Source organism: Pelodiscus sinensis, chromosome 5, assembly GCF_052426305.1.
Source record: "Pelodiscus sinensis isolate ZL-2025 chromosome 5, ASM5242630v1, whole genome shotgun sequence".
Taxonomy (NCBI): domain Eukaryota; kingdom Metazoa; phylum Chordata; order Testudines; family Trionychidae; genus Pelodiscus; species Pelodiscus sinensis.
This window is the reverse complement of record NC_143056.1, coordinates 33,817,088-33,836,511: the sequence shown is the minus strand read 5'-3', so window position 1 is coordinate 33,836,511 and position 19,424 is coordinate 33,817,088. Positions and strand designations below refer to the sequence as shown.

Genomic DNA, 19,424 nt, shown 5'->3' with positions numbered 1-19,424 from the left:
TTTGGTGCAGTAAGAGCAGTCCTGAGGAAAATGGCCTTCCCCAAAACATCTGATGCATTGAGAATGTCTATCAGAAATTAGCATCACCTCTCTGTAAGAGATGCAGTTTTTGAAGCCTGTAGAGGCAGGCATCTTGATAGAAGAAAAAAATCTGAGGAGTGCAGAGAACTGCAGACCTCCATCTCAGGCCGAGGACGATTGAGAAGGAACTGGAGGGTTGGGGCCACACATGCATGGTACTGACTGGCACACATTATTGGTGCCACACACGCGCAGCCCATGCAAGGACTGCTTGAAAATATCTGATCCAAGTGCCAGGATGGCACCAAGACCAGACGTGGAGCATCCACAGGGACATCTCTTGAATAAGAACCCATCATCCCCAGCCCTACTCCAGAGCAATGATTTAAATGAAGCACATATATTTTCATTTTATTTTCCAAAAAACAAAAATTAATTGAGTTAAGGACCTGAGCAGCACTGGGTAAATCTAGTTTGAAATAGTATGGTTGACTCTACCTCCTCAAATACTGAAATGTATTTCAGGGACTGTGTCATATGATCATGGTATCACAGGTTTTAAGATACAACAAACAATTGAAACTTAGAGCACTTTTCTTGCTCAATTTGGATGATTTCTGGAATACACTTTTGAATAACCATGAAGCAGCAGCTGCTTGTTTTTGTTAAATGTATGAGTTTGCAAAGATTTCCCTCTCCTCTCTTCCCCCAAAATATACTCACTTTTCATTTTAGGGACTTCAGTTGAGAGTGTGAAGTAGCTTGCTCTCGGGATGCAGCTTCAGGAATTTCATCTGAAATTTTCTCTTACCCTCAATAGTAGGGCTAAGCAAGAAGTAGAGCCAAGCAGGAAAAGCTTTTCCACTACCATTAAAACTTTGAGATTTTATTTTTTCCTATTTCTCACCGGGACAAACCTGAAACCTTTTTGAAGTTTTTTGTTTAAAAACAAGAGGAAAACCCACCCCCTTTCTTATGCAGGAATGGTCAAGGATCTTGTGGCTACAGTACTCACCAAGGATGTCAGAGAACCATGTTTTCCCCAATTCATATCAGGGGCTGGGAACCTGTGTCTCCCATATTGCAGTTGAGTGCCCTAACTGGGAGATAGATAAGTCATCTTTTCTGGCTTCTGGCCTAAATCCCATAAAGAGGGGTAAGGGCTAGAAGAAAGAGGGAGCATTATCATAGAGACCCACAGTTACCGTGTCTGGAGACATGCTTCCTGCATGTCTCCTTAATGAGAAGGGCAACTATTTCATCACCTTTTTCAAGACTACTGGAAAAGAGGGAGAGGAAAGGGGAGGCCCATTTCCCATAAGAAGTAAATTCTGAATTACTTAACCCCATATTCCCTGATGTTTAATCCTGGATGAACAGGAGTGAGTTGCTCAGAATAAGAAACAGAAGAACCTGAAGCAGCTGAGAATAGATGACCTGGCAGTATATACACAAGGCCATAGTAAGAGCTCAAACCTTCTTTAAAATTTGAGGTAAATTTGGCAGTGGAAGACACTGCAAAAGTGATCCTGATATACAAAAATTTTTTCTGGGAATGCCAATGTTTCACAATCTGTACTGTGTATGTCCCTCTTTCCCTAGGGCTTGGAGGAAAATTCAACTGTTGGGTGTGGGCCAGAGTTTATAACTCATCTTCAGGCTGCACCAATTTTGGCAATAATCCCAAAATTATTTTTGTCTTTGGAGATATTTAAAATGTTTGTGTCTGCAAGCTATGAAACTTCTTCTTGATGGTAAACTCCCACTCTGCCTTAATCAAGTTCTCAGAAGCGGAATGTGGAGCGGGGGCGGGGGAGGCAATAATTTTTGACCAGGGGCCACTTCCGAAATTTTTGAAGTGGCCCTGGGCCACTGTGGAAGGGGCAGGGCCTCAGGCAGTGCTTCCCCGCCAACAGACTCTGATTGATCTGGGGGTGCAGGAGCATGCGAAGTCTGTGACCCCACCTTCCTCCAGAGAGAACCAACAGCTGTTCTGAACAGCTGGTGGTTCCCTCTAGGTACCCACGCCCTGGCGGTAGGAGGAGACTTTGCATGCTCTCCTCCACCCTCAGGCAAACCAGGGTTGACTCTAAGTGCCACACGCTCCCTGGTCCCTAGGCCCTGACTGGACTGGGGGTGGAGGAGCAACAGGGCCTCTGTAGGCTGGATCAACCCACTTGGCGGGCAGGATCTGGCCCATGGAGGCCCTTTTGCCCACCCCTGATGTAGAGGAACACAAAGCTCCTGATTTGCGCTAGCTAGGAAATATTTCTGAGACGCTCTGTGGGATTTTACCAGTGAGCCATGCTCCTGGGATTTGATCCAGCAGCATCTCCCGGACTCCTAGAAACTTTCTTAGCATGAAAGTGAAGAAGTGAAAAGGGAACAACCTCTGCTAAGGCTCCTTTTCTAGAGTCACACAATCAGAACCAGACAGTTCCCCTTTGTCAGAAAAGATGGTAATATGGAGGAACTTTTAGGATTAGAACCAGAAAAAGGAAAGGGTCATGAATTTTGATTTGGATAATTCAGCTGCAGCTTTTCCTTCCTTTCACAATGAGTTTTCACTCTACTGGCAGTGCTATTTTCTCAGAAACCTCAGGACTTGTACTCAGTATCTGCATGTTATCCCTTTAAATGTTTCTCTAGTAAGAACGGTTCTAAAATGGCTATGGGGAAAATATATCGGCCATCTGAATTTTATCCTGGGGCAGGGGCTTCCCTGTGAGGGCCATAGGCAGACTAAAGAGCTACTGCCTGTAAAAAATTGCAGGCAGAGAACTCTGGGAATTCCTCCTGAAGGATAGTCCTGGTCCCAAACCCAGAACCAATGATTCTGGCTGCCATCAAGCACTAGAGAAGGAAGAATGACTAATTGGAAAATTACAATATTCACTGACCTAGATCTGCATATGAATTGAGTGAGATTACAGCAGACAACTCTGCAGCTCATGGGATTAGATGTGCTGATACTGTGCCTTCACTAAGTGTATGTGTGGGGGTGAATTCCTCCACTTTTCTGAAGCTCGCAGATTCTTTCCACAAAGGTCTTTCATTCTTTCTTTCCATAATTCCACAATTTGGCCCATACCATGAAACATAACAGATCAGAAATCATGAGAAAACAAATATAATTATAAAGGAATGTTCATAGAGCATTTGTTTTAATGATATTTCTAGAAACTATGTACTACTACCATGTAAAACATTTTGTGATATAAATCACTATCTTATCCAAAGCATAGACAAAAACATAAATCATAAATACTGTAAGTCACTACTAAATGGTTCATTTATCAAACCTTTATTTTCCTTATTTGTGTTTTAACATTCTAATATTAAAACTTTCCCATTTATATAAGTCTTTAAAACTTTTCTACTTTCCCAAAACCTTTATAAATATTCATTAATAATGCAAGGATAAAAAAGTTATTACCTTTTCTTAAACAAGGATACCGGAATAGTTTTACTATTCCATAGTCATCAGCTGTAACCAAAATTTGACCATTAAAATTTCCGTCTACAGAATTGATATCATTGATATCTGAATATTTGGGCCAAATTCCATTAACTTCAAGGCCATAAACACATGTCCACGAAACCCATTGGACACCTTTTATTTCTTCTTTATTTGTTACTTCTTTTCCACCTACAAATAAATGCAAAGACATATTTTTAACAATTCACTCCTGCTTTTACTTTTAAGAAAATTATCCAGTGCTAAAATGATTGAAAAATGACCAGACCACAATTAGCTCAGACCCAGTTGAAAATTGTACAGTAATGAACACATATGAAAAGGACAAATCAAATTTCAGAACAGAAGGGGGATGGGGGGGGGAGGTGAATGTCTGTGGGCTAATGATATTAGAGGTGATAATTGGGGAAACTCAGACTCTTCGCCAAAGGATCAATGCACACAAAACAGGTATCAGACAGGATCACAAAGAAAAAACAGTTTCTTGCCATTTCAACCAGAAAGGACACTGTTTCAACGACTTAACTACCTGCATCCTACTACAAAGACCTTTCAAATCTGCACTTGAAAGGGAATCCTCTGAACTGTCATTCATGCTAAAATTCGACACTCTACATCTGAGTTTAAACAAAGGATCTAGTTATCTTACCCATTACAAAGACAGCTTCCCCAATTATCACCTCTAATATCATTAGCCCACAGACATTCACCTCCCTCCCCCCTCCCCCTTCTGTTCTGAAATTTGATTTGTCCTTTTCATATGTGTTCATTTTTTTAAATTGTATCCTTTGGTATATATAGTTGTGACTATTTTCTTCCACTACTTGATCTGAGGAAGTGGGTCTGGCCCACGAAAGCTCATCATCTTATAAACCATCTTGTTAGTCTTTAAAGTGCTACATAGTCCTGTATTTTGCTTCAGGATCTGGATAGTGAGCTAAGGACTAGAATGCCTAATGAGCTCTCATTTTTAAATTCTTGTTAACCAGTGTGGTGATACAGAAATACACTTTTGTTACTGGCTTGATACAATCAAATGATAGAATAACTACCAGTTTGGGGTGAGTCTGCCCTATTTTCTCAACAGTTTGTCCTGAATTTAGCATTCTTAGCTGTGACCCAATGAGGCATGGTGACACCCCTGATAAGGAGAAATACTGATGGCGATATGACCAGAAGGGGTATCCACAAAAACGGCACTGTGGTTTCTGAGGCTGCAAGGGGGGGCTGAAGGCAAATAGAGACAGAATGGCAGAGTGCAAACTACTATGAAGAGGAGGTGTCTTCCTTGAGCTAATGCCAGAGTGACCAGGAGAAGATGTGGTAAGTGACGTGCCCTGTGACGACTCCACAGTCAAGATCAAGTGAGGGATAGAAAAGGAGTGGGAAACAGCACGTCTGCAAACGGTGGTTGTTCTTTCCAACAGTTCAGTGAGGAAAGCACTGTTGCAGGTACATCAATTGGAATGTCCAGAGAATGCTTGATTGGATGATACACAGACTTCAACCATCCCTGTAAACGTAGGAGGTGTCAAATGTTCAAATGCTGATCTCTACTTGATGCCTGGTCACAGATAACTCAACAGTTCAGGTAAGGGAACAGATGAAAATGAATGCCAATGTTTCTGAGGTGAGCTGCTACTACTGCCATGCATTTGGTAAGCACTTTTAGGAAAGATGACAAACCAAAAAAGAACACAGTACATTGGCAATGAAGGCCTATAAATGTTCTATGGCTTGGATGATTTGACAAATGAAAGTAGGCATTTTGGAGATTGAGCATACCAGTAAAACTGGAATAGAGATATGGACTGGGGAGCATGGCACTGATGTTTTTGGTTTAACCTCAGCACGGAGCAGATCCTAAAAAAAGTTCTTAGAGACACTTCCGTGACCTTTTAAAGAGCTCAAGTGCTGTTTTGGGGTTTTGTGACAGATTTTTCTTTCAATTCTTTACAAATAAGGGACACAGAGACATAATGTACTTCCTCTTTTCACACTGAGAGGATTAAGTTTTTTCAGATTTTGAGAAAAGTGGGAAGGCTCTTCCAGCAGGACTAGTCTAGGATTTTATGGAATCAGAAATCTTGCAAGAGGGGCAATGAGTAAATTCTAGACAATCTCTCTGTCTGAAAGTAAGATACGCTCTTTAAGGGTATGAATGTACACTAAAGAACTGTTTAAATGGGTCATACTATCTCATTATTTGCCCTTATGAATTATATGTTTACAAAGGAAAAAATATCTCAATATGAGAAGGAAAACCATAGAAGAGCACAAGGAATGCCTCACTGATTCTGGCTGCTTGTTTGAAGAACTGAAGGAGGGTTTGGAGCAGGTCACTCTGTTTACACTTGCTTGGGGCCATGAGGAAGTGCAGAAAGCATATTCCACCCTGACACGCTCCAGTTAAGAGAACCCAATATACCGGGCAAAAACACCTATGTGAAAAAGATGTGCAATCATTCCAAGAAGAATTAATATATTTTAAATGTGGGGGGAGCTAAATGTACTCTTCAGAATGATCCACTGATTTTTAAAAATTACAAATAAAAAATGGTTTCACATAATTTTAAAAATAACACTGTAATAAAGCAAACATGCTACCAATAAGAGAAAGATAAGAATATTTAATTAAAATTAAGTAACTATGGCTCAGAAAAGACAGAGTACTATAACAGTCTAAAATGCGAAAACAAACATGAATGGACAGACTATTTATCTACACATTGAACCTCTCTAGTCCAGCACTTGCTGGTCTGGCAACATCCATGGTCCAGTATGATTTTAGTTAGACGGATGTTAATTTATCTGAAGTGTGGTCAAATTTGCCGCAGTCCCATAAAATGTGTGTACATATACCAGTCCTGGCTCTCAGGGTTCTGTGCCGCTGTTTAGCTCCAATTTATCCCTAAACAACCAATGGAACCATTGGACAATTGAGATGCTAAAGGAACATTCAAGGACGATAAGAACATGCAGAAAAACTAAATGGAATTATTTGGATCAGTCTTCATGGTTGAGGATGTGAGGGAAATTCCCAAACCTCAGTCATTCTTGTTAGGTAACAAATCTGACAAATTTTCCCAGATTGAGGTGTCATTAGAGGAGGGTTTGAACAAATGGTTAAATTAAACAGTAAGAAGTCACCAGGACCAGATGACAATCACCCAGGAGTTCTGAAAAAACTCAAATGTGAAATGGCAGAACTATCAACTGTGGTTTGTAACCTATCCTAAACCATCTTCTGTACCACAAATGCCTGAAAGATAGCTAATGTAACACCAATATTTTAAAAGGGCTCTAGAGGTAATCCTGGCAATTACAGTCTAATAAGTCTAACATTGGGCTCCAAAATGTAATATTGGGCTCCTAATGCTTAGGAGCCCAAAGGACTAATAGAAGTCTAACGTCTATAAATACCATTATCTTCGTTTTATTGATATTCATAATCAGTTCATACTGCTTCCCTTCCTCATTTAGCACTAGCACCATTCTTGCTAGCTTTTCTTCCTTGATGACAACTATATCATCCAGGAACCTCAAGTTGTTAATTCTCATCCTGTGCACCGATATCCCTTCTACCTCTTCCTTGTTCTTATCCATTGTTCTCTCTTGGTGAATGATGAAGATACTCGATGATATCAGGATCTCCTTGTCTCATACCTCTACTCGTTCTAAACCAACTTCCCAACTCTCTGCAGGAAATAAGGTGCTCATTACCCTCCTGGGGGACAAAGTATCTACTTTAGGCTCACTTATCCGTAAGGGGGGAATGGACGTGGGAGTCTGCCACAAGGCTTTGGAGATCTTGGCCACCATTTTGTTAATCGGGAGGACCACTCTAGATGGGGCCTCCACGTGGAGGATGTTCACTGTGGGATCGGAGTCATCGGACACCCTATCCCTCTGGACTTCCAAACTTTGGGCCAGATATCAGAGGAAGCCCTGGTGGGACCTGCCGTCCATAGAGGCCATGGATGGTCTGGGGTCTCCCAGAGCCTCGTTAGGGGAGGAGGATAGAATCATAGAATCATAGAATAATAGGACTGGAAGGGACCTCAAGAGGTCATCGAGTCCAGCCCCCCGCCCTCCAAGCTCCGCAGGACCAAGCTCCGTCTACACCATCCCTGACAGATGTCTATCTAACCTGTTCTTAAATATCTCCAGACAGGGAGATTCCACCACCTCCCTTGGCAATTTATTCCAATATTTGACCACCCTGACAGTTAGGAATTTTTTCCTAATGTCCAATCTAAACCTCCCCTGCTGCACTTTAAGCCCATTACTCCTTGTCCTGTCCTCAGAAACCAAGAGGAACAATTTTTCTCCTTCCTCCTTGTGACACCCTTTTAGATATTTGAAAACTGCTATCATGTCCCCCCTTAATCTTCTTTTTTCCAAACTAAACAAGCCCAGTTCATGAAGCCTGGCTTCATAGGTCGTGTTCTCTAAACCTTTAATCATTCTTGTCGCTCTTCTCTGCACCCTTTCCAATTTCTCCACATCTTTCTTGAAATGTGGCGCCCAGAACTGGACACAGTACTCCAGCTGAGGCCTAACTAGTGCAGAGTAGAGCGGCAGAATGACTTCACGAGTTTTGCTTACAACACACCTGTTGATACAACCTAGAATCATATTTGCTTTTTTTGCAACAGCATCACACTGTTGACTCATATTCAACTTGTGGTCCACTATGACCCCTAGATCCCTTTCCGCCATGCTCCTTCCTAGACAGTCGCTTCCCATCTTGTATGTATGGAACTGATTGTTCCTTCCTAAGTGGAGCACTTTGCATTTCTCTTTATTAAACCTCATCCTGTTTACCTCTGACCATTTCTCTAAGTTGCTAAGGTCATTTTGAATTATGTCCCTATCCTCCAAAGAAGTCGCAACCCCATCCAGTTTGGTATCATCTGCAAACTTAATAGGCGTACTCTCTATCCCAATATCTACATCATTGATGAAGATATTGAACAGTACGGGTCCCAAAACAGACCCTTGCGGAACTCCACTTGTTATCCCTTTCCAGCAGGATTTAGCACCGTTAACAACAACTCTCTGACTATGGTTATCCAGCCAATTATGCACCCACCTTATCGTGGCCCTATCTAAGTTATATTTGCCTAGTTTATCAATAAGAATATCATGCGAGACCATATCAAATGCCTTACTAAAGTCTAGGTATATGACATCCACCGCTTCTCCCTTATCCACAAGGCTCGTTAGGATGGTGATCCCTTTCAGACTTCTCCGACAGGTACCCCCGAAAGTGCCGGATCCTGTGGTGTTCCAGCAGACGAGGGTGGGGGAGGTTGGCTCACTGGAGCTGCACTCCCCAAAGGACCGGGTGACTGCTGGCCAGGGGCAACGACTGGCCAGAGGCTGGTGATCTGACAAGTGGGGTCACTGAAGGAGGTGTCCGAGGACCCGATGCGACCGAAGACGACCTAGAAGGGGGGTTTCCCTGGGTTTGGTGATACGCTCAAGGAGTCCAGAATGGCCACTGGGCCGGAGGTTGAGGAGGCCATAATTGCTGGAGCACCGGTACTGGGACTGGTTGTGTCCATTGCTGCTGGTATGGATGAGATGCACTATTTTGCCAGAAGCGGTGCCGCGAGTGGACCTACGAGCCCCGAGAAGACCAGGTGGATTCCTCCTCGGAGTCAGACGTTTACTCAGAAGTGGACGAGGGAGGAGCCGATGCAGACATCTGTGGAGCAGATGCTTGCCTAGCCATATATACTGGCTTCCCACAGTGCCAAGGAAGAGTTGGTGGCATGGCGGTACGGACGTCTGGTGCAGAGTAGGTGCCAGAACAGTGTGAGCCGGTGTCGGGGCATGGTACCGCGGTGTTTCCAGTGCCACATCCTGATGAGGCACCATGGGTAGGGGTGCGCTGCTGGTTGGTGCCGCGAGCAGTGCTGGTGGAGCCAGGAGGGAGGGGCGATGGGCCCGGGCCTCGGGTGCCGTGGTCTCGGATTGTTTCGACTACCGGTGCCAGGACGTCCCATGTTGCCTGGTGTGGGCTGGAGTGAAGGGCGGTGAGGGGGAAGAGTCTATAAACACCCTTGCCACTTCTAAGGCCTCCGGTGTAGAGGGTTCAGGGAAGTCCTCCAATGGGCTCAGCTCCCCATGCTGGGAGAAAGGTCCACCCGACCTGGAAGGTCCGGGCCCCAGACTTGTGAGCACTGTATGCCCCACTGGAGGGCGCATGGTGGGCGCAAGTCTAGCAAGGGACCGTCCCGTTAGGCCTCCACTTCTTCTGCGGTGCCAGAGACTGAGACCGGTGTCGAGATCTCTGCGGTGCTGGTGAGGCACGGTGCAGGGGGGAGTCCTGCACTGACGCCAGTGCGCTTTGAGGACCCGGTGCCAACTCCAACACCGGTACTAGCCAGAGAGTCGCCTCCATAAGGACGATCTTAAGACGTGACTCTCTCTTGCGTTTCATGCATGGCTTAAACGCCTTGCAGATTTTGCATGCTTCTGTGAGGTGCGTCTCCTCCAAGCACTTTAAACACGAGGAATGAGGGTCGCCACAGGGCATAGGCTTGTGGCACTTTTTGCAGGACTTAAAGTCTTGTGGGCCGGGCATGCCCTGCCGCAGACTCAAGGCGCACCGCGGCGGGGAACGGCAACGAAAACAACAAAACAACAAAAGAGTCTTTAACTTACCTGCAGGTACTTAAGCTAACTGAAGAAACAAAGAACAATACTGAAGACAACTATCACTAGATGAGCTGAGGGTTGTTCCAATGACCGTCACAGCAGTAAAAAGGAACTGAGTGGGTGAGGGGGCCATCAGGGATATATATGGGCCGATATACCGGCGCCACTCCAGGAGGCTCCCCGCTGGCCCTAAGGGTACTGCTGAGGGAAAAACTTCCAACGACACGTGCACGCTGCATGCACACACCTAACTGGAATGCACATGAGCAATCACTTGAAGAAGAACAAAAATTATTAGGGGTTTGGAACAGCTGCCATATGTCGAGAGATTAATAAAGACTGGGACTTTTAATCTTAGAAATTATAGAGGTCTATAAAATCATGAATGGTGTGGAGAAAGTGAGTAAGGAAAAGTTACGTACTTGCCCCCATAAGAGCTAGTGGGTGGTCACCAAATGAAATTAATAGGTAGCATGTTTAAAACATACAAAAGGAAAAATGTCTTCACTCAACACACACTCAATCTGAGGAATTCCTTGCCAGAGTATTTTGTGAAGATCAGGACCTTAACAGGGTTCAGAAAAAAACTAGATAAATTAATGGAGGATAGGTTCATCAATACTTATTAGCCAAAATGGGTAGGACTGGTGTCCCTAGCCTCTGTTTGTCAGAGGCTGGGAATGGGTGATAGGGGAGGGATCACTTGATGATTATCTTTTGAGGCACCTGGCATTGGACACTGTGGCAAGACAGGATACTGGGCTAGTCGGACCTTTGGTCTCACCCAGTATGGCCATTCTTATGTTCTAAATGTCTTCTAAGAGCCTACTAAGCAGCAGAAGTGGTTGTAATGCTGCTAGACAATACTGACCTCCAGTGGTTTGGCAAGGCTGGTAGTTCTTCCAATGGTAGGGAGGTGTATACATCCCTAGCATTCTGAGGATGGTCCAGGAGTCCTTACCAGTGGATGTCCTCATCTGAGCAAAGAGTTTCTGACTACGACTAATCTATTACTAAATATTTACAATTTCTTTAGTTTTAACAGATTAACAGGAGATAAAGAGAGCTCCGTCTACAACCTGCAAGCAGTTGACAGGAACTGGTGGGAACTGGATTGCGCATGAGGCAAAAAGGTGTGAACGGCACGAAATGCGCTTTCCACATGCACAATCCAGCCAACTATGGCTACCAAAAATCTCCGTGCTGCGGCACCAGGACAGGGCCCGACACCTACAGTGGAGCACTCCTGGGGATGCTACTCGAAAAAGAACAAGATTAACTAAATTTTGTAGACTGAATTTACAAAAGAAAGTAAATTATAAATATACAAAATCTTACTTGGCATCTTGTAAAAAAGTCTTTTCCCACTGCCGTCATTGGTCTGTAAATATTTACTGTCTGAAGACCAGTCCATATGAGTGATGAAACTTACAGAACCAATGCATTCCCCAATTTTTTTGTATCGCTGAACAACACCATAAATATCAACAGAGCTGTCATTGGAGCCAACAGCAAGGAAAGTCCCATCTGGTGAATACTTTAATTCATGAATGGCTTCCTTCCTGTCTTTAATATGAACAACCTCTGTCATATCTCTGTAATGGAGAAAGAAAATATGTCACATATATATAAAAGAGAATGTTATGTTGTCTAGCTCACTGTTTCAAGAATATCCCTGACAAAATCTTTTTTTTGTATTCAGAAATTTTATTATTCCTTGTAGAAATATACTTTAATATCATTCTATAAAAAGTTTTCAGAGTACAGGCAGTCCCCGGGTTACGTACAAGATAGGGACTGTAGGTTTGTTCTTAAGTTGAATTTGTATGTAAGTCGGAACTGGTACATATTGTAGGGGAAACTCTAGCCAAACATTTCTCCAGAGCTCAGTTTTATTCTCCCACACCTCACTTCCCTCAGTCCTTTATTCTCAAGCTGAGTTGTCTGCTGAGAAAAGCCGCTCCACGTCTCCCTGGTCTGCTGGGAGGGGTGCTAGCTTTGCATCTCCCTGGTCTGCTGGGGGGAAGCAGCTAGTGCGGGGTTGCCTCACCCCGTTTGTAAGTAGGGATCTGATGTAAGTCGGATCCATGTAACTGCCTGTAGCTATTAATCTTAAATAGGCTGTGGACCTATGTTTGAAATTTAAGTTTAAATGCTTCCTTAGCATGTTTTCAACATAGAATAAAATAGAAATATGCACAGATTATTTAAGAAAAATTTATAATTTGTTTATAATGTTCTAATCTTTCTACCTACCTGACTCTAAGTACAGTGAAAGAGCCATCCTTCATTCCAAGTGCAAGATGGATTCCATCAGTACTAACAGCTGCACAGCGAATTGGTTCTTCCATATTGCACCGTGCAATCAATGCATGGTCTATTAGGCTCCAAATTCTAAAATAAAGTATTAAATATAATCATATAAGAAATAGATGTTTTCTGACAGAAAAAAGTAAAGATCTGTACTTTGTAAAATATATTTTGAATGGGCACTGCACCCATATTCTTACATCATTTGATATCAACAGCTTCCAAAACTAACAAAATTACAAGATTTGCCTACAGCAATGAGTGCCTGTATATTTAAGAGTAGGACTCAGTACCTAATCTGTGAAACTGCAAAAATCAGATTTTCTTAGTCTGAAAGAACAGTACTTATTTGTAAAATCTAAATGTTCTATTACTTAAAGATTAGTAAATGAACAACTGAAGATTTTAAAACTGCATCCCTTTCTCTTATTTATCATTCATAATATAGTACAACTTTCTGCACATGACCAAATATCAATATAATTTCTAATTTATACTAATCATACCCTTTTAAGCATAGAATTTTAAAATAGTATATGAATGAAATTATTATATTACTGTATTTCCTAGCAGATTAGCTAGGAAATTATACTATTCTTAGTTTGAGAGAAGATTTAAAAAATTAAAACTATGTAAATAAGAATATTTTACTAGGATTCTATCATTTTTTTAATCTCTTAATGTGAATATAAGAATTACAAAGTACAGTAGCACATAAACCCAAAAGTAGATGTCTCAGTAATTCCTGACACAGAAATGATGAAAGGTTCACTAATGATATCAGTCAAAATTATTCAACTTGGGTGCTAAAGTTAAATCTATAAATCTTATTTCAGAAGGAGCTGTGGATGTTTCACAGCACCTCTGAAAATTAAATCACTTCTTAGATACTCAAATCTTAATGTATATGCCTAACTTTAGTTATTCACGTTTGAAAATGTTGGCACTCATCTTATTTATTTATTTATCAAAGTTTTCCTTCCACAAAGAAGTTCAAATTAAGGCCTTGATTTCCATTTTGCAAACTACCCATTTCTGTCACTGTTTTCAGACCTCCATCAGCAAAGTAATCAGTATTTACAGCTACAAGAATAAATTATGTTGGTTCAATACTTCAATATGGCATGCCATAAACCATTTGTGTGTCTTGTCTAAAAAGCAGGCAGGAGCAGAGGGTTAGTTTACTGAATTGTTGGTCATTTTGCTGTTTTGGGAGCGGGGCTGTTGTTGCTAACCTGACTGATCGGTCATCACTTCCAGTCATGGCCAGTGGTTTTGTAGGATGGACTGCCAGAGCCCATAGCTCTCCTTCACAGTGCCCCTGCATGATCAGGAAAGGCTTATTGCGTTCATGCACAACAATCTCAAAAATTTCACTGTCTTGTGTTCCAACTAGGATATGGTCTCCTCGCCAGCAGACACTTCTCACAGACAGACCTGTGGGAAAATAAATGTATATGCACTTTGTTATGAACCACTTCAAATGTAATAGATAGCAAAGCTGGCAAAACTACAAAAGAAAGAAAACAACCAAAAATTAATCCACATAATAAATACCATCTTACTTCTTTCAGCCAGGGACAAACTTTTAACTACAACTGACCACACCTCCATCAGCACACTTTAATTGCCATTAACAAAATAGAAAGAATGGGCCTTGCGTATGGGAGAGAAGAATGAAGCAAGGTATAGTCAAATCTTAATATAACTAAAACATGATCCAGTATACGGACCCTTGCAGAAAAAAAGTGTGAATCTTAACCTTAAATCTGTAATATACTGAATCTGAGTCACGTAGACCAACTGCTAATCAAAGTACACACTCATATTTCTGATGGAGCTGACAGACTATATGAATGACAGAAGTAAAATATCAATGGGAGCTGTTATTCTTAGCTTTCATAAGAATTACAGACAAGCAGAAATGTAAAGGACAAGTATAATTTCATCTCACAAGCTTGCCTACTCAAGGCTGCCTTACATAACCATCAACAAAACAACCAGTGTATCATCTGATTATCACAAAAAGATAACCAAGTTGAAAGAGTAAAAACCAAGATTCTACTGGCTAGAGATGTAAAGCTTTTTATTGGCTAATTGATTAAACATATTGTTTAACCAATTAGTCAATTAAACAGATGGGCTCTCCACCCGACGTATGAGGCATCCGTTATGATCGTCATTGTGGGAGACCAAGGCATATAGATATCTCTTAGCAGACATTGATTGGGTCCAACAACCATGAGAGTGTGGCAGTTACTGTTTGGGGACCTGACATCACCCATGTCAAACTGTCCCACAACAGATGGTACACCAAGGTTAGCCACGCCTGAAGAGACCTGAGGCGGAGCCTCACATGCCTTACTACATGACAGCACAATGCCATGTGTCCCAGTAGGTGTAGGCATGTCTTTACTGTTGTGGTCAGACATTAAGTAAGTGGTGACATAATGCCCATCATCATTTGAAATCTGGAGCTGGGCAGACTGGCTCTTGCCTGAATCAAGTCAAGAGTTACTTCAATGAACTCTGTTCTTTGCACGGGAATCAGTATGGATTTTTCCTCATTGAAGAGAAAGCCTAAGGAGCAGAACGGAGTAAAAGTCAGGTGGACATGGGACTGTAGCTGTTCTCTGGAGTAGTGGTTCCCAACCATAACACGGAGCGGCAAGCTTATTCAAATTTTTTTGGCAGACGTGCATATTCATCATGGTAATTAATTTATTTGCATATTCATTATGGTGATTAATTTTAAACGGTCACGTTCCTTACATTCCATCTGTAAACACACAATACATGTCATTAGATGGGAAGACCAAAATCATACATTGTTAAACAGATGGCATGCTTTGCAGAACAGATCTGGTTTTCACTATTTTTTGAAGCGAGGCAAAGGGGTACAGAGGGAGCACAGGGTTCTCACAATTTTGAGTGTAATCAGCAGGCATCTCATCTCACATGCCTTGCTTTAAATACATGTCATTTTGTAATATCGGTAGGAAAAAAAATTATGCTGATGAAAACCAGCAGAATCTGACAGCACTGTGCATGGGAAATGGAAAACAAAGTTTCTCGTGGGCCGCACATAGAACCCCAATGGGCCATATGCATCCTTCAGGCCACAGGTTGCCCACCACTGTTTTAGATAGAGATATAAGGGAAACAAGACTTTTTATAAATACATTAGAAGCAAGAGGAAGGCCAAGGACAGGGTATGCCCACTGGTCAGTGAGGAGGGAAAAACAGTAACAGGAAACTTGGAAATGGCAGAGATGCTTAATGACTTCTTTGTTTTGGTCTTCACCGAGAAGTCTGAAGGAATGCCTAACATAGTGAATGCTAGTGGGAAGGCAGGAGGTTTAGAAGATAAAATAAAAAAAGAACAAGTTAAAAATCACCTAGAAAAGTTAGATTCCTGCAAGTCACAAGGGCTTGATAAAATGCATTCTAGAATACTCAACGAGCTGCTAGAGGAGGCATCTGAGCCTTTAGCTATCATCTTTGGAAAATCATGGGAGACAGGAGAGATTCCAGAAGACTGGAAAAGGGCAAATATAGTGCCCATTTATAAAAAGGGAAATAAGAACAACCCAGGAAACTATAAACGAGTCAGCTTAACTTCTGTGCCAGGGAAGATAATGGAGCAAGTAATTAAGGAAATCATCTGTAAACACTTGGAAGGTGGCAAGGTGATAAGGAACAGCCAGCATGGATTTGTAAAGAATAAATCATGTCAAACCAATCTGATAGCTTTCTTTGATAGGATAACAAGTCTTGTTAGGGAGAAGTGGTGGATGTGGTATACCTAGAATTTAGTAAGGCGTCTGATACGGTCTCGCATGATATTCTTATCAATAAACAAGGGAAATACAACTTAGATGGGGCTACTATAAGGTGGGTGCATAACTGGCTGGATAACCATAGTCAGAGTAGTTAACGGTTCACAATCCTGCTGGAAAGGCATAACAAGTAGGGTTCGGCAGGGGTCTGTTTTGGGACTGGCTCAGTTCAATATCTTCATCAACAATTTAGATATTGGTATAGAAAGTACGCTTATTAATTTTGCAGATGATACCAAGCTGGGAGGGGTTGCAACTGCTCTGGAGGATAGGGTCACAATTCAAAATGATCCGGACAAATTGGTCTGAGGTAAACAGGATGAAGTTTAATAAAGACAAATGTAAAGTGCTCCACTTAGGAAGAAACAATCAGTTTCACACATACAGAATGGGAAGTGACTATCTAGGAAGGAGTACGGCAGAAAGGGATCTAGGGGTTATAGTGGACCACAAGCTGAATATGAGTCAGCAGTGTGTTGCTGTTGTAAAAAAACCAAACATGATTCTGGGATGCATTAACAGGTGTGTTATTAGCAAGACACGAGAAGTCATTCTTCCGCTCTACTCTGTGCTGATTAGGCCTCAGTTGGAGTATTGGGCACCACATTTCAAGAAAGATGTGGAGAAATTGTAGAGGGTCCAGAGAAGAGCAACAAGAATGATTAAAGGTCTAGAGAACATGACCTATGAGGGAAGGCTGAAAGATTTGAGTTTGTTTAGTTTAGAAAAGAGAAGACTGAGGGGGGGATATGATAGCCGTTTTCAGGTATCTAAAAGGGTGTCATAAGGAGGAGGGAGAAAGCTTGTTCATCTTGGCCTCTGAGAATAGAAGAAGCAATGGGCTTAAACTGCAGCAAGGGAGGTTTAGGTTGGACATTAGGAAAAACTTGCTAACTGTCAAGGTAGTTAAACACTGGAATAGATTGCCCAGGGAGGTTGTGGAATCCCCATCTCTGGAGATATTTAAGAGTAGGTTAGATAAATGTCTATCAGGGATGGTCTAGACAGTATTTGGTCCTGTCATGGGGGCAGGGGACTGGACTCAATGACCTCTCAAGGTCCCTTCCAGTCCTAGTATTCTATGATTCTATGATAAGGATATTTGAAAATCAGACTTTCAAAATCTGTATCAATCATTTCAAATAGTGGTAGCCCTTTCAATCTATGCACACGAGTAATGGGGAATTAAAGAAAAAGTTATACAATTGTTAAGAACTTGTAAATTCCTTTCTCTCTTTTTTTTCCTATTAGATATATGAGGAGATATCTTTTATCTCAGCTGAAACATATTTCCATTAAATGCCACGTTCTCAGAGTTCTGCTGATAAAATTTCAGTAATATTTGGCAGTTGATGCTAGTTTTAGTTAAGCTATCTAAAACCCCTTAATCCTGTTAGATGCTAGATTGGAGGGAGAGGTAGAAAAAGAAAAGAGAGAAGAGAGAAGAGAAAAGAAACATATATTGTTCAAATCCCTGCCTTTCCCCTGGAGAGGAAGTAGTGGGAAAAGCAGAGATTTGAATAAATTTGACACTTGCTTAGACACTGCAATTATGGTTCCTAGGTGTCTGGTTTGTGACCTTGCAGTGTTGGTCAGTAATGCCAACTGTATATGAAAAGCCTGGTTACCTGAAGTAACCAGTCTTCACCATCAGGGAGTGAGGGCATGGGAAGAGCAACAGCTGCTGCTAGAGCCTGGAGAAGCAGTGAAACACTGAGGAATGGTGCCAGTAGAGAGAAAAGTACCAGCAAATTCCCCATCCTTCTTCGACCACAACTCTCCCGGTCATATCCTGCCCAATTCACTTCTCTACCCCCTTCTTCCTCCCTACTCACTCCTCCCTTCCTGGAACATGACTATCCGTCCCCCATCCTGCCCCACTTACCCCACCACCCCCAGAGCACAGCTCTACCTTCCACATCTCACCTCACTCACCCCTCCACCCTTGGAACATGTTTCTCCCTTTCCCATCCTGCCCCAGACACCACTCCTCCCTTAAGTGCATCTTTCCCTCCCTACCTTGCCTCAGTCAACCTGCTTCTCCTAGAGCCCAGCTCTCTCTCCAATGTCTACCCCAATCCACCCTCCACCTCTAAAGCCCTGCTCAGCTTCCAGGGGCAGGATGGTGGAGAGAGCAGAGCAGAGGAAGGGTGGAAGAGAGTGACAGAGAGAGGGCAGAGCAGCAGGGCAGGTCCTCAAGGAAATGAGGTGGAGAGCAAGGGCAAGGGAGATTTCAGCACTCACTGTCCAGCTTTCACAAATTAGAAAGTTGGACTCCCTACCTGTATTATTTATTTGTCTTGAACTGTCTCAGTTATGAGAAACTGTCTGCCTACTCCAGGGCATTTTAAGTGGACCACACCCCATCTTAAAAAGCAACAAATGGTCTAGCAGCACCTTAAAGACTAATTTAGTCTTTAAGGTGCTGCTAGACTATTAGTTGTTTTTTAAGTTTTTCCAGTTACAGACTAACTCGGCTACCCCTCTGAAGCCTTTTGCACAACCCATCTTGTTAGGATCTCTCAGAATCTTAGTGAGGGTGCAACATCAATTACAAGACAAAGCCAATATGTTTATTTTACTACCATGGTCACCAACCAGTCAATCGTGAGGCATTCTGGGCCCCCCATTTCTCCCCACCCTGAAGAAGCCCCACTACCTACCTCGAACAACAATGGAGGTAGTGGCAGCTTCCCACGGGGCAGACGGAAGTCCTACAGATGCACGTCACTTCCGGGGGTTCCAGAAATGCGCTAGCTGCTTCCTTGCCCCAGCTCCCTGTCGTTCCAGGAACTTACCGGGTAAGTCCCCAGAGGCGCGAGCTGGGACTTCCCTTCTCTGCGGGAAGAGGGAGTCAGGCCCGGAGGGGGCACACAATAGAGGCTTCCCTGCTCCGCGGGGTGGAGGCTCCAGGCCGGGCAGTGTTGGGGTACTAAGCAAGCCACAGGCTTGTGGATGTGAGGGTGCAGGAATTTGGGTTGGGGTATGTGAGGGGCTTAGGGCAGGGGGTTCTAGTGTATGATAGGCTCAGATCTAGGGTCTGGGGGAAGGGGGAGTGCAGATGGGGACTTGTTGGCCAGCCTTCATTTCTAAATAAAATACTATGT

General features: G+C 42.7%; 1 protein-coding gene across 2 annotated transcripts in view; it reads right to left on the bottom strand.

Moving 5' to 3' along the window:
* EML5 (EMAP like 5) overlaps positions 1 to 19,424 on the bottom strand; it is a 332,722-nt gene that overhangs the window by 244,040 nt on the left and 69,258 nt on the right. For both annotated transcript variants that reach the window (XM_089778388.1, XM_075926740.2), the window contains exons 7-10: positions 13,714 to 13,915; positions 12,425 to 12,562; positions 11,507 to 11,763; positions 3,458 to 3,670 (exon numbers count right to left, since the gene is read on the bottom strand). In XM_089778388.1, coding sequence (XP_089634514.1) covers positions 3,458 to 3,670; positions 11,507 to 11,763; positions 12,425 to 12,562; positions 13,714 to 13,915 — 810 coding nt within the window. The remainder of the gene's footprint in view (positions 1 to 3,457; positions 3,671 to 11,506; positions 11,764 to 12,424; positions 12,563 to 13,713; positions 13,916 to 19,424) is intronic.